Raw genomic sequence first — 15,840 nt, 5'->3', positions numbered from 1 at the left:
ACTTATCAAATTGTAGACATTAGATATGTGCATTTTTGTATATCAGTTATACCTCAATAAAGCTGTTTAAAAAGACATTAAAATATTTTTATAACCCATATGTCGGTGATGACCTACAGTTTGAAAACCTCTTAGAGGTAAGGGAGACAAAGAAGCAAGGAGAATGAGAGAACCAGGAGAGAATTGTGTCCCATAAGCCAAATGAAGGAAATGCTGCCGAGAGGTAGAGGAAGATGAGGGTTAGGGATCTGACAATGAGAGAGTCACTACTATCCTTGACAAGAACAATTTTGGTGAAGTAATGAACACAAAGACCTCACTAAAGAATATTTTTTATTGTCCTTATTCGGGGGCGGGGGGTTCTGTATTTTCCAAGTGTCCTACAATGCACTTTTAATATCAGAAAAATAATATAAACACTCTATTTTATCACAATTGTAAAAAATAAGTTTGCATATTTAAAAGAATCTTGTGTTTTGAAATTTTTCTCTTGTGGAACACCTCATTCCTTCTACAATTTGATGGTATTAAACAAGTAAAATGTCACTATACTGAAAGCTAGAGGTCATCTAAACTTTTCTAATATTTTTCCTATATATCTGTTCCTAAAAGCTTTAATGAGAATATTACATCTAATTATTCTCTGTAATGAAATCTCTTCCTCTTTTCAAGGGTTCAGACTATGTATTACGCAACATGATGGTTACAGGGCCTCTGGGTCTAACAGAAATCCACAAAAATCCCCCTACCATCTTCAGGAAGACATGTATCTTCAGGTATGAGACAATTGGAGTGACAATGGTTAGTAAAATTACATAGGTTTCAAGTGTACAACCTATGAATATCACATTGTGTGTTCTATGTATCACATTGTGTTCACGCCCCAGAGTCAGTTCTCCTTCCATCACCACATATTTCACCCCCTTTACCCTCTTCTACCTTTCCCCCTTCCTTCTTATTCGCTGGTAACCACTAAACTGTTGTCTGTGTCTATGAGTTTTTGTTTCTTTGTCTTGTTCCTTTGTCGCTTTCAGTTTTATATCCCACATATAAGTGAAGTCATATGGTTCTCGACCTTTTCTGTCGGACTTATTTCGCTTAACATAATAATCTCAAGACCCATCCACGTTGTCGCAAATGGCAGTGTTTCATCTTTTCTTATGGCCGAGTAGTATTCCATTGTGTATATGTACCACATCTTCTTTAGCCAAATCGTCTATTGAAGGGAGATGCATCTTCATGTCTGTTTTGTTTCACTGCCAAAAGACACCCCGTCCTTGTGTGATAGATCTGAAGACACAACTTTCACCTCTCATTACTATGCATTCACTCTCATTCTCACTGGGTGTTAGAGAAAAACTCCTGTCTGCATGGGTCATATAAACTCCTTTTCCCCTCAAGACCTTTTAAAAATATATTTCTTTGGTATGTTACATTAAAAATGCATATTTTCAAGTGTTTTATTATCTATAATTTTTCTTGTAAACATGGAATCTAATAAAACCGCACCACGATTATGACAAATACAGCCACATCCCTTATCAGAGCTCCGCACCTCAAGGTTGGCTAGCTTGTGAACAAGAATATTTTATGCAAAGAGGGCAGACTGGATAAAATAGAGAGGAGCCAGAGAATGTTGCCTTTAATTTGGAGTCCCCAGTTCTAGGTTACTTTGAATGCCTCTCCCTTGTGGAATGCAACGAACACTTAAACCGTGGGCAGATGCAAAACTGGGGGGGAGGGGCAGTGTAGCTGAGTAGGCAATAACCTGTCTCAGACTGTAGGCTAATTTGATATTTAAGTACCTATGTTAATTAAATTTTAGTTTGGCCTCATACTGGAATGTTCATTCAGTTTTAAGTTCTTTTCCACATAGTTATTCCTTGTGCTGGTCAAGAGTTTTACGGGAGTGTTTGTAACACTCAGACTCATAACCTTGGATTTCTGTGTGTAACTTAGAGCGGGTGCATTGTGAGGAACCCCGTTGACCAATGAGCTTTATCATTATGCCTGGAAAGTTTATCATGATGCATCATTACTCACACTGTCGCTTTCCCTGGAGGAGTGCCCTTGAGAGACGGGAATCCCTCACCATGAGGTGCCTGAGTTACGTAAACACCCTCACCACACACACCCAGAGCCACTTAGAGCAATGACGACCAAAGACCTTTTCCTTGCCTCAAGGTGGAGCAGATTTTGGTACAGTCTGCCGTCCGGAGCTCCCCTTGGGGTCAGGCTGAGAGAGACTTCACCTGAAATGACATGCGAACGAAGCTTTTCCCTCTTCCCTACCCTGTTTGTCTCAGTCCCTTACAGGTTTCCCCTGAGAGCATTCCCTCAATAAGTCATCACGTAAGCTTCCCTGTGTCAGGTGCTACTTCTAGAGAACCTAACACACTCACGCTTCCTTCAGGCATTCAACCAGTACTTACTGGACAACATGTAAACAAACAAAACGCATTCCTTTAGATAAGTATAAGGATAGTAAAGACAATAAAGCACAATATGGTGATGGAACATGACTTGGGCTGCTGCTACGCTAGATTGTGTGGTCAGGGAAGGCTTCTCTATGAGGAGCTGAGGGAGTGAGCTGAGGGAGGAGCTCTGTGAAATCGGGGTGGAGTGACCCAGGCAGACGAAAACAGCTACAAGAGCTCCTGGGGTGGAGTGCTGCAGGCACAAAGAAGAGTGATTCAATATGTTTGGGTATAAACAGGCTGATGTTTTATATCCTTATGCTTACTTGATTTTGGTTCCAGAGATTTCCTCTTTAAGTGTACGGACAGTTCCGAAGTTGTTTTGGCCTCTGTCCGTGGAGAAAACCACATGGTAATTCCACTTCGTGAGAGAACAGGAGAGGCTTTGGGAGCTCTCGATTTCAACATTGGCGGGAGTAGGATGTTGTTGTATCGAGAATTTAAAGATCTACAAAAAATGATGAAGGTGATCCAAGCTGCCTGCTATGAAATACTGGGCGAATTATCTGAAGAAATAAAGAAAACCCGTGTCTTAGGTATTGTGACTATGGCGACAGTCTGCAGTTATGGATTTAATAAGTTTGGGGGGAAATCACAGACAATGCAATGAAGGATGCATTTTCTAAAACGAGTTGTTGCAAAATACAAATTTCAAAATACAAAAATACCTACATGAAAGGTATTCCCTCATGCAATCTTGGGCTGATGAATATGGCCTATAAATCAGAGTAAAGGGTAAAGAATAACATTTTGTGTGTGTGTGTGTGTGTGTGTGTGTGTGTGTGTGTGTGTGTGTGGCTAGAATCACATGGTTTTAAAACTGGAAAGACTTCTAAAGGCAATACTGAACTTTCATGTATTAAATGCTCCATATGTATCAAGCACATTAAATATGTTATTTCACTTAGTCTTTACCATAACTCTATGAGGTTAATGATGAGGCCTCATTTTCTAGGTGAGGAAAGTAAAGTTCTGAGAAACAAAACAACTTGCACCAAATCATACAGTTAACAAGTGGTGAAGGCTGGATTTGCACTGCAGTTTGGGTGGTCTTTCCACTATATTTAAGTGTATGGAGATTTCAGAAGTTGTTTTGGCCTCTGTCTGTGGAGAAAACCACATAATAATTCCTCTAGCATCAACTCATCGAACAGCTCATTTTACAGATAAAGAAGCTAAAGCCCATCAACATAAAGGTCCAATAGCAAGCTGGGGGCAGAACCAAAACCAGACCTTTGTCCTTGTGATTCCACACTCACTAGCCTACTCTTAGCACAAAACCAATTTAGGCAGAAGGGAGGGAAGAAAGCATGGAAACCTTTGGCTACCTAGAATGAAGTGACTAGAATTAGAAGAATGAACATATGTGTGATTAAGCTGAAAGTTTTCTAGCCATTATATAGGGTGGGATAAGAAGAAAATTCATGTCTTTTGAGTGTCCACTACGTGTATGGCCTGAGACTAAGCACGTTTACGTATACTCATACCATCTCATTTAATTCACACAGCTCACCAGGCACGTAGGGATCAGCCCCATTCTCACAGAAAAGGAAAAGGAGGTTTATTGAGACAACAAAACTAACAAGGGAGAGAGTAGATATTCAGACTAAGGTCTAACCCCAAAACACGAGTTTTCACCTTTTCTCAAAGCCTCCCTCTGTGAGCTTCACCAGGTGTAATTTCATTTCAGTCTTTTGATTTCATGACTAGAGAAACTAAGATTGTTTAAAACTATAGGATATGGTCTTCTTTTTCCTGAAAAAAAAAAAGGTTTACTATATTATGCTCAGAATCCTATGAAAAAGTAATGTATGTGCTGAACAACCATGTGGGATGTCATTCTGTTATCCCAGAGATTGAATATGGAGGAGAAGTCCAGCGGGCAGGAGTTCTCTTCTTCCGAATCATGCTGCAAGAGCTGCAGGAAAGCATCCGACTGCTGACCTCCATGAACTTTGTATCACTGTTGCTCTATGATTATGATCCTGTGGCAGAGCCAAAATCTCCACCAGACAGCCAGTCCCAGGAGTTGGAAGCTAATGCAAAACTAATACGTGACATCCTGACAGGGGTTATCTTGTTCTTTCATCCAGAGTTGGAATTATCAAGTGACTTGGAAAACTGGGATAAGTGTAAACTGGTGAGTTTTTTAAAAATAATTTTTTATCTTCAATTACAGTTGACATATGATATTATATTAGTTTCAGGTGTACAACAAAGTGATTAGACATTTATATAACTTACAAAGTGATCACCCTGATAAATCTAGTACCGATCTGACCCCATACATCGATATTACAATATTACTGACTATATTCCCCATGCTATACTCTAAATCCCCATGACTGTTTTGTAACTACCAATTTCTACTTCTTAATCCCTTCCCCTTTTTCCTCAAAGGACTGAGACCCAAACTGGGCCAAGGCATAGCTTTTATTGATTAACAAATGAGGAAGTAAAGTTTGTTAATCTCAAGATCTGTGAATCTCACACTTTATACTAGGAAACTGATTCAAACCAATCATCCTTGCCTGCAGACAGCCAGAACCATAAGTCTCAGGATGTATGTACCTCCCCAAGGTACAAAAACTTTATACATATGAATAGACGGAGAGCTGATGTTATCACTCCATTGAATCTCTTCCCAAGCAGGATGTGGGAAGGAATGTAGCCACAGAGGCAGAAGCTCTCCTTAGCCGGGGGAAGATAGGGGTCTGTGCCCACCTCTATCAACCCCGTGAGTTCTCCAGATGGCCCCCATGTGACTGTGCCTGGCTTAAGCTGTTCCTTCCTTGAAGAATCTTACCCGTCATTGACTAACCAGCCATTCTTTGGGGCCAAACAGGGAGACATAAGGTGTAAGCATAAAGGTGAAGTAAAGTCCATGAAAGGATCTGTCTTACAGACTCTCCTTTCTTTAGGCACAGGTACGAGGGGACAGACAGGTAGGCTGCTGTGTGGCAACACTCACTTGCTTGGGTTCTTTTTTCTTTTTGCTGTTCTGATTAGGTGTTTCCTGCTACTTTATCTTCCAAATCACTGATTCAGTTCTCTGCTTCATCTAATCTGTTGATTCCCTCAAATGTATTCTGCATTTCAGTTATTGTATTCTTCATTTCTGACTGGTTCTTTTTTATGTTTTCTATCTCCATTTTTATATTTCCTATTCTTTGTTGAAGTTCTTACTGAGATCATTGGACATCCTATAACCAGTGTTTTGAACTCTGCATTTGGTAAATTGCTTGTCTCCATTTTGTTTAGTTATTTTTCTGGAGTTTTGTTCTGTTCTTTCATTTGGGACATGTTTCTTTTTCTCCTCAGTTTGGCTGCCTGCCCTGTATTTGTTTTTATGTAGAGCTGTTATGTCTCTGGTCTTAGTAAAGTGGCTTTATATAGTAAATGTCTTGTGGGGCCCTGTGGCACAGTGTCTTTGGTCCCCTAAGCCAGGTTTTCCAGGTGTGTGCTTTGTGTGGGTTGTGTATGCCCTCATATTATAGTCCAACCTTGATACCATTGGTATGTCAATAGGAGGAATTGTCCCTCAGGTTGATTGGTTGATTGGTTGTGAGGATTGGCTGTGACTAGAGTGGGAGCTGTTATGCAGATGCTGACCCTATGAAGCAGGATTTTCTTTAGCAGGGCTCTGGTGTCATTTGTGGAGGTGATTGGATGGTACTCTGATGTGGTCTAAAGCTGGCCACCAGGCATGTTGGTTCTGGGGCTTTTGGGGAAGGGCTCTGGTACAGGCCAAGGTCAGCCACTGTCTATGCCCTGCCTGGGGCAACTTGGTATGAGATACAAAATAATATGCAGGTGGTTGCCACTTGTGCTGGGCTTGGAGGTATCTGGGAGAGGCTAAGCTGCCAACTGAGGTGGGCTGTTGCAAATGTTGGGCTTGGGGCTGTGTAGCAAGAGGTACAGGGCATGGTGAGTCCAGATGCTGCTGTGTGGTGTTTGTGAACCCTTGAGAAATTTCAGGAAAGTCTGCAGCATGAGCCAAGACAGACTGTTTGTATGGAAAAGCTGCTGAAAGTGGCTTGGGGGTGGGGGTGGGGGTCCTGCAAGGTGGGTGGGGTGGAGTCTCAAGGAATCACCAGGGTGGGGTGAATGGAGTTAGCCAGGTTTATGGAGACTCAAATATAGCACTCACCTGTGCGTGCAGGCTGGATAGCAAGAAAAGCTCAACAAAGGAACCGTGGCTTCTGCCAGCACTTTTGTCTAGGAGAAAACTGCCTCTCCAGCCCTCACCCTGAATCCAGTTCCTCCCTGTATGTCCTTGGTATCTTTCAAGCTCCTGTCCCAACACTGAAGCTCAGAGCGAGTGAGTTTGTCAGCGAGTCGGTACTCGTGTCCTTTAAGAGGAACACTTGGGATGCCAGCAGTCTTTTGTCTCACTCAGCCATGATCTCTGCTGGTTTTCACAGCCAGAAGTTATAAGGACTTCTCTTCCTGGCTCTGAAACACTGGGCTGGGAAGCCTGGTGTGGAGCTGGGAGTCCTCACTCCCCCGGGCTCCTCCACAGCTGATTTTTACCTACTGATTTTTAATCTCCACACGTGGGTGTCGGACTAACCCATATGTCTTTGCACCTCCTACCAGTCTTGACATGGCTTCTTCTGTTAACTTCCTATAACTATATCCTTAGTTATAGGACTTCTGTTTAGTTAGAGTTGAGGTGATTCTCAATGATGGTTGTTCTGTAGTTTAGTTGTAATTTTGATGTGGTCATGGGAGGAGGCAAGCACAGTGTTTACCTATTCTGCCATCTTGACTAGAAGCAGTGGTAAGTTTGTTTTTGTTTTGTTTTTGTATTTTTTTTTAAAGTACTCTTTTTTATTGAAAATGAACCCATACAAGTTTAGGTATACAAATCATGATTGCACAAATCGTAAGTGTCCAAGTGTTCAAATGCAAGAAGTTTTACACAATGAACATTTTAAACTAGCACCTAGATCAAGAAACAGATCATTAGTGGCATCCCAAAAGCCCTCTTTTGTACCCTCTTCTATCACCCCCAACACACACACACACACACACACACACACACACACACACACACTCCAAAGGTGACCAGAATCCTGACTTCTAACACCATAGATTGGTTTTGCCTGTTTTCAAATTTATATACATGAAATTATGTAAACTGGTGAATTGGGTACTCCAGTTCCACTTGCTGCTGAATCCATAATTTTTGTTTTTTGTTTACAGTACGTTAACAGATACTTAGTCGAGAATATTTGTTCCTTTGATCCAACTGCTAAGCATGTGCAAGTTAACGTAAAGCTCATTGGTGAATATATCAGAGGTAAATTTCCACTTAATTATGGTCTAAATCTATACTAACAGCAACAAAACACAGTTGCAATTCAGGGATATTTGAATAAAGCAAGTGGCTCATAAGTTCAATTTTTAAGAAAAAAAGAGTTCTGATTATAGTCTTCTAAATGGAGGGACACTATATATAATTTACTGCATTCCCCAAAGTGACTGCCTGTGCCACACATGTGAGAATTCAAAAGTACATCTATCTCCCACTTACTGATTACATGTGCAGTATTCAGTAAAAAATAAAAGTGAATAGAGGCTGTATTGAGGAGAGGAAACAAGTACATTAAGCAAAAAAGGCTGTGATTATCTTTAGTTTCAATGAAGAGCCAAAGAAAATAACAGATTACGAGTCTTTATGACTAGTATTATAGACTTTTTGAAGGAAGAGAGTCAGCAGGAATTGAAAGCAGTAAGGCTCCCAGGTTGGAGAAGGTGATGAGCTCTTTGGTAACACAGAATTGGCCACATATGAGAGTAAATATATATATAGAAGCACTCATTCCTCCATGGGTGCATATTACCCCATCAGAGACCCCAGGTCGTATATGTGAATGGAACAGTGAGGAATAAATTTAAAGTTTGTTTCTTTTTTGTTACTCATGAAAAACTAATCATTAATTGGGAAAATGGCTCTATAGCAATTGCACTCTAAAAGTGTCCCTCTCCTCCCTCTCCCTGTCTCCTACTCTCTGTGGAGACTGAACCAAATCAAAAGGGTTTCTGGACTTCTGTGATATATATTAGGCTTAGAGGCTCAGAACCAGAGAGACTCCTCAGACAAGAGGAAGGAAAAGGCAACCCAGAGGAAGACAGCCCCACTTGTCAGGGTGTCTGTGGCAGTGGACACATGTAGTACAGGGGAAGCACATAGCAGTGAGCCAGGACACATGGGTGACAGAGAGATTTTCTGGCTTAGGAAGGTGAGATACTCCCACAAGTTTGGGAGTGCTAGAGAATAAGAGAGAACACAAGAGTCAAATAAAAGTTAACATGAATATGGATTATGACTGATGTGCATAAAGATTAGCATTCTTACTTGGAATGGCGTCTGTTGTAGCCTCATGGCTCAGGGCTGATTCATAGGAGCCTCTGGATTCATAGGTGCTACAGGTATCATGTCTTCTAAGGAAGTGGTTCAAGGGAAACAATAACAACAGCAACAACGAAAACAAACACTTGTTTACGGTATACTTCCATATACTCAGTGTATACTTGTTGCCTGTTCACTGAGGACTTTAAAATCCTGAAGAAATGTTTTCTATGTCAGTGCCGCATTGCTGCTCTTCCCTTTGGAGCAGATTTAGTCCCCACCTTGAGCCCTGGTACCCCCCGCCCTCCATGTGTGACCAGTTTGTCGAACTGACATTCTCCCTGAGTTCCTATCCACTTTTGTCCTCGCTCAACCTGCCAGCCTCTTGGCCTAGAGCCAGACCCTGCTGCCAGGGTCGCTTGTGTCCTCTCAGACTGACGCTCCCCTTCTTGCGTGAGGACCCAGGCACCCACCAGTGTCCAATCCCGTCCCTCCGTCAGACAGGATCTGGGGATGAGGAGCAGGCCCCTCCACTCTCTGCCTTGCAGGTGTATCAGGAATTGGCTCTCAGGCCTTAATAAGCTCATCCCCAGACAAAGGCATCTTCTGTGGCTTTGTACCAATGCTTCAAGGGAATCTCTTCAGGCTCCACCTTCAATTTGCTTACCAGAATTACCTCCTATTGTCAGAGACAGAAAACATATGAATGTGCTTCCTCTGCTTGCCTCCACTTTGACCTGTGCCAGCTATTTCCGGAGCACCCTTGACTTCCAGTGCTCCCCACCACGTTCTCTTTTCCTACAGTGTCCTCAGGTGGCAAGAAGACCAACTGCAATTAACAGAGCTAGATTCAGCCAGAAACCACATCCCTTGGGCTCCCCAAGTACCACCCTCCCGCCTTAGCATTGTCACATCTCTGCAGCCACTGAGACAGTTCCTCAGCCACCCAGATACCAACCCTCTCTCTTTCAGATGCACTTGTGTCCGGAAATTCTAAGCTCCCTGTTTGGGGAAAGGAAGGGGGACTCTTTGAGGCACCTTTCTCTTTGTGCTGGAAAGAGAGGAGTCTTCTGGCATCGCAATCTGTCTGTCAAAGTTTATCTGAGCCTTCTGGTAGCATTAAGTAAGGCCCCTACTCAACGACCCCACCCAGCAGGAAATGATACTAACCATATCTGTAGTCCCGGCCCAGGATGGGGAAGGACGCTTATCATAGTTCCTAACCCACCAGGCCTTCCAAACTAATGATTTTGCCAAGAAGATAGAATTAGGGCTGATGATGTGTCCACACTTTCTCAGGCCTTCTGATGCCAACTCCTAGCGGACTTTATCCTAGTTCTAGAAAGGAGTCCTTTTTTAATGTTCAGGACAGGTACACTTTATTGTTTCCAGTTTTGTTGCGATAATGACATATAACATTGTATTAGTTTAAAGTGTACAGCATAATGATTTGATATATGTATATATTGTGAAATAATCACAATATATTTAGTTGACATCCATCACCACACATAGTTACAATTTTTACTTGTGATGAGAACTATTAAGATCTACTATTTTAGCAGCTTTCAAGTATACAATACAGTATTGTTAACTGTAGTCACAAGGCTGTACATTACACCTCCCAGAATTTATTTATAACTAGAAGTTTGTACCTTTTGACCACCTTCACCCATTTCCTCCAACTTCCAACTTCACCCATTTTCCCTATCCCCCGCCTTTGGCAACTACCAATCTGTTTTATTTACATTCCACATGTAAGTGAGATCATACAGTATTTGTCTTTCTCTGTCTGACCTATTTCACTTAGCATAGCGCCTTCAAGTTCCATCAGTGTTGTTGCAGATGGCAGGATTTCCTTCTTTTTTCTGGCTGAATAATATTCCATTATACATATGTACCACATTTATTTCCTTTATCCATTCATCTGTCAGTGGACAGTTAGGTTGTTTCCATGTCTTAGCTATTGTAATGTTGTAATGAACAAGGGGGTGCAGATATCTCTTCAAGATAGTGATTTCATTTCCTTTGGGTATCTACCCAAAAGTGGAACTGCTGGATCATGTGGTAGTTGTATTTCTAATGTTTTGAGGAACCTCCATATTGTTTTCCATAGCGGCTATATCAATTCACATTCCCACTGACAGTGCATAACTCTTCTCCTTTCTTCACATACTCATCAACACTTGTCATTGCTTGTCTTTTTGATCATAGCCGTTCTAACGGGTGTGATGTGGTATCTCATTGTGGTTTTGATTTACATTTCTAGAAAGAGGTATTTTATATTCTGGTTCATTCCAGGCAGCTGGGTGACCTTTAGATGGAGGCAGTAACTGGTGATGGAACCGCTTTGTTCAGCAGGCTTGGCTTACCAAGGCTGGGCTATTGCATGTGAATTGCCTGTGGCTGAGATACTTCCCTGGGGGGACCTGGTGACGCCAGTGATCACGCCCAGACAGCTGTACGAGCAGTCGGCGCATCAGTAACCTGCTACTCTCTGCCTAAAGTACTCCCAGTAATTGGCCTCTTCTACCTGAAGAACCCATGACCTGACCACCTTCTCGGATCTGTTCTCCCCACTCCACTTTGGACCTCTGCTGCCAGCCTCCCTGATCTTTCTGTAGGGCGCCCATACCTGTCTGTCCCACATCCCTCTCCCAAGAGGTTTGGACAGATGTTATACCCGGAAACGTTCTCAGACCTACAGGCAAGAAGAGCTGTCTCCATTAAAGTGTGACCAGAATCGTTTTGCTGTCTAGAACCTGTATTCCTGCCAAATGGCTATACTTCCTTCCTACACCTAAATCCAAGGGTCTATACATCCAAAACACTGGCTTCAGCAAGAGTTCCCTAGGCCCCCCTACTTTTCCTGCAAGAGTCCCAGGATTCCCCCTCTGCCAAAGCAGACAGAGCCTCAGTGCTATGTATTATCTATAAAGATGACGATGGAAGGAGATGCCCTGCCATCCGGGGAAAGGACTGCTGGATTCACAGTTGTGATTAACACTTGTCCGCAAGATTCATCCTCCCCAGGAGATCTTTTCTTAACTGCTACTTCCACTAAGGTGCCTCTAGTGAGGGAGGTTCTCCACCCCTCTACATTCCATAAGTGGATCAAGATTCTTTCCTTCACTTCCCACTGCATAGCTGAAAAGCAGACAGGAAACTTTCACAAGATTCTACCAACCATCCAGAAATAACAAATACAAATACAGTACGGGCTGAGTCTACAACTGTGAAGATGTACTTGGTTCTCTCAAAGGAGTCAGAACGAATGGACAACAGGATACCAAGAACATTGTTTTGTCCTATTCATGTGGACCTTCTGTATGCGGCCATTGGTTTGGACTTGGTACCAGTTCTCTACCACCTTTTTGTACCTAGTATTCTTGGGTGGTGGTCCCTTCCAGGACTCGTTGGAAGGGACCAACGAGTTGGCTCCTACTTGTAGTCAAAGAGCTGCTATCATGGTTAGACATGGGTTTAACAGGGAGCCTAGAGCGTGCCGTTTATGAATTGCTCATAGATTTCAGGCTCTAGAGAAGGAAACATCCGTTCAATTTTAGAATAGATTCCGTTTTTCCTGGCAAGAATCTCTTAAAGGGCCCTTTTAGTTAAGATATTACACAAGTATTCAGTCACACACTGTTCAAGAGAATATTTGGGGGCTTGGTAAAAACCTGGGGCCAGGATGCTTGACTCATTTCCCACGCAAGCAGACCTCTTCCATTTTCAGTCTAAGTCATGGCGGGCAGGGGGTGGGGGGATGAAAAACAAACAGCAATTCTTTTTCTGTTCCTTATCACACCTTTTGATTTTAAATTTTGAAGTTTTCCAACAGTATCTATTAAGATAAATAACTAAAAATGTTTTTTTGTCTAGTTAACATCACTGCTGCTTTCATATCTCCTAAAGGCAATTAAAATCAATTTAATGAGAACATTTTTCTATTTAAGGCAATTATATTTTTCAAGTTCCCTTGACACTCATATATATATATATTTTTCATTTTAGTGATGTTAAAACAATCTTTTATCCCAAAATGATTATAAAATTTATATTTTTATTAAAGTACTCTGAAAGATCTACTAGAACTAAAAGCCTTCTAACTAGAAAAGTCACTGGCTCATCCCCCTTCTCTCTTATTGCTCTCCCAGATCCCTTCACTAGAGGCCATTCTTTTAGACTATTTTAACTGTTTTATCTGGCATTTGCACATTTCTTTGTTTCTAATATTATGCAATATTTCTATCTTTTGATTCATCAATTTTAAACCTTGTCAATTGATTTCCTCATTGTAGATGGAAGTTTAGTTCTGTTACATCACCATCATCTTACCCTATCCTCCCAATGTAGTTATATTACAATGGAGGATAAAATCAAAATGCGGTGTTTGTATGATTTGGCCTATGCAAATATTACCCACAGCTGAACATTATAGCATATTTTGGTTGCTCCTTTTTTTCACTTTTAGTTTTTCATGAAGTAAATAATTGCCTTTTAGTTTAAAATTTGCTTAGCTTTCTTTGTACTTCTTGATAACTTTTATTTATAATGATTTAATCCCACTAATGTCTAATTTCTATTTTTTTAAAATGATTTAAAACAATGTATATATAAATATACATAAATTGGGATCATGCTCAACATTTTTACTGATAGAGGTACATGATCAAAGAATTTGGATTAAAATATGAATTTTTGTAAAGATGAATTGCATTGATTTCAATTCCTTCATAATTTGATTTATAGCTACATCATTTTAAAAAGCCAATACAATGTGATATTGTACAGATATTATGCTTCCAATAGGAATGGAACTAATATACTTGCAAGAACTTAATGTTCGGCCTGGAATAAACTTCCCCCCAAGCTTTGATAACTCAAGAAAAAATGTGTTTTTCCTCCTCATTTAATGCTGATTCTTTCCTGATAAGCTGGAAGCCACATTCACCAGTACCTCTGGGACCACATTAAATTAACAATGACATATTAAATTAACAATGACATATTAAATGTCCGACTGCCGTGGCAAATATGAGTTCTCCTGCCTACATAAAAACTGCATGAAATTTGCACACATATAGCCATTTAATTATATAACGTTGCATAGACCTTCAGCTCACTGCATGTGGCAGTAATGTTAAAGGATGACATAGGGTATGTGAAACAATAGAAATAAAAGAACTAAAACTAAGAGAACTAATGATAAGAAGAGGAGCATTCAGGAAATATTGCTGATCTTGGGCTAGTTGTTAGTTGAAAGAGGCAGTTAGTTACACTTTAACTTTTGGACTTAAAGCTTAAGCACTTCATTCTTTTTTGCTTTGCCCATCTTTCTAATTGTCTATAATTTCTAAAGGATTTAACTTAACCCAGTGTAAAGCAGTATAGTCCATAAATGGAATTTTAATTAGAAATATCCCATAGTATCCCACTGTTTCCAGCAAAATGAATTCCCTATGTAATTAAAAGTCTGATTAAATGGGAACCTACAAAAATACTATAAAATGGTTCTAAATAGGTTTATAAACAAATCCAAAAGTTTACTCAGCAATTATTTTAGGTCAGATGTATTCAAAAATTTACTATAACCCTTACCAAGGCAAAACAAAAACGCATAATTTCTCATGGTTAGAAAATTTTTTTTTTTTTAAGTAGTATATCTGTTTGAAAGAATTACGAATCTGCAAAGAGCTGGCATCCATCCACCACAAGAGGGCAGTAGTGCTCAACCGCTGTTAATGGATCCCAACAGAGCGATGGAGGCTTCATTAGAGGAATCATTAGAGCCAGTAGTTAACGCATCAATCTCTCATTGGAAAGGGCAGGGAAACAGGAACTACGGCCCAGACAGGCTTGGAGCCTCTGTCCCCGGTAACAATAAGACAGGAAATAAGCAACAGGGGCTCCTGAAAGGGAGCGACCTCGCTTCCCATCCTCATGTCCTTGAATCACCATGGAGATGGCTGACTAGCTTATTAATGGTTGCAGATAGGGGTCTGTTCATTTGGATGTCAGATAAGAACACTGTGGCAGGCGTCAATAGAGCAGAGCTCTTAATGGGGATTTAGGAAGGACAGAATAAAAGCTGCAGGGAGCAGCAGAGCCGTTATATCTCAGAAAACCAGTTAGGACTAGTTTTAGGAGTGTTCTAGAGTGCACTTTAATTTAGATTCATAACATTGGAATATTAAGATAATCAGAGTAAACTTTACAGCCTATGGTATTACCTTGTAGAGGTTCCAGGAAGCTAATAAGTACAAAAAGGAATCAATTATACAAATGCACCTCAACATTTTGAGTATGTATGTTGATTGTTCCAGTATTAGCTGCAACATAACATGAGATGAATCAGGTACTTTGAATATGCTCTCATGACCAGCATTTGTTTTTGTTTTTATTCATAATTGTCACTAATGTTGCTGAGCTATAATCTGAAATGACTTCTAGTATTAATAATTAACCTAAGTTAATTATTCCATTATTTAATGTTGTCTTAATTCAACATTTATTGAACACTTACAATTGGAAGAAAAAACAGTGTCTCTGTGCGTGTGTGTTAAAAAGTAATTTTAGAACATTGTGCCCATATGTTTTAAAGTCAGCCTCAAATGAAAATTGAGACTTGTGAATGTTTTCCACATTTTATGTGCTTTTCCTATCCCATATTGTATTGTCGTAGTAATACCCTCAAAACCATACAGAGGCTAAATCTAATTCAGGGAACCTTGTTCCTTCATGTTGATAGATGATAGGGAAATAAAATGTGTTCTGCTTTGTCATTCTAATAGATATCCGTAAGTGACATAATTGTCATTGGTGTTAATGAGCTATAGCTAGAAGATGGTATTTAAAACCTCTTAGTCAATTATAAGTATCATTTATGGTTTGTCCAACTCAAATCAGTAAACATTTATTAGGTTAGGTACTGCATTAGATCCTAGAAGTAACAAAAATAAATAAAACATAGACCTGAGCATGGGAGGCACCTGAAAGTAGGGA

At 40.5% G+C, this 15,840-nt stretch overlaps 1 protein-coding gene across 1 annotated transcript in view; it reads left to right on the top strand.

Annotated features, from left to right (window-relative positions):
- The window catches only part of EFCAB5 (EF-hand calcium binding domain 5), a gene marked incomplete at both ends in the record, with an annotated part of 137,916 nt that overhangs the window by 120,961 nt on the left and 1,115 nt on the right, over positions 1 to 15,840 (top strand). The window contains 4 exon segments of the mRNA XM_081027072.1: positions 673 to 776; positions 2,760 to 3,013; positions 4,331 to 4,617; positions 7,686 to 7,782. Of these exon segments, the coding sequence (XP_080883198.1) occupies positions 673 to 776; positions 2,760 to 3,013; positions 4,331 to 4,617; positions 7,686 to 7,782 (742 nt within the window).

This window comes from Rhinolophus hipposideros, assembly GCF_964194185.1.
Source record: "Rhinolophus hipposideros genome assembly, chromosome: 20".
Lineage (NCBI taxonomy): Eukaryota > Metazoa > Chordata > Mammalia > Chiroptera > Rhinolophidae > Rhinolophus > Rhinolophus hipposideros.
This window is presented reverse-complemented; position numbering and strand designations above follow the sequence as displayed.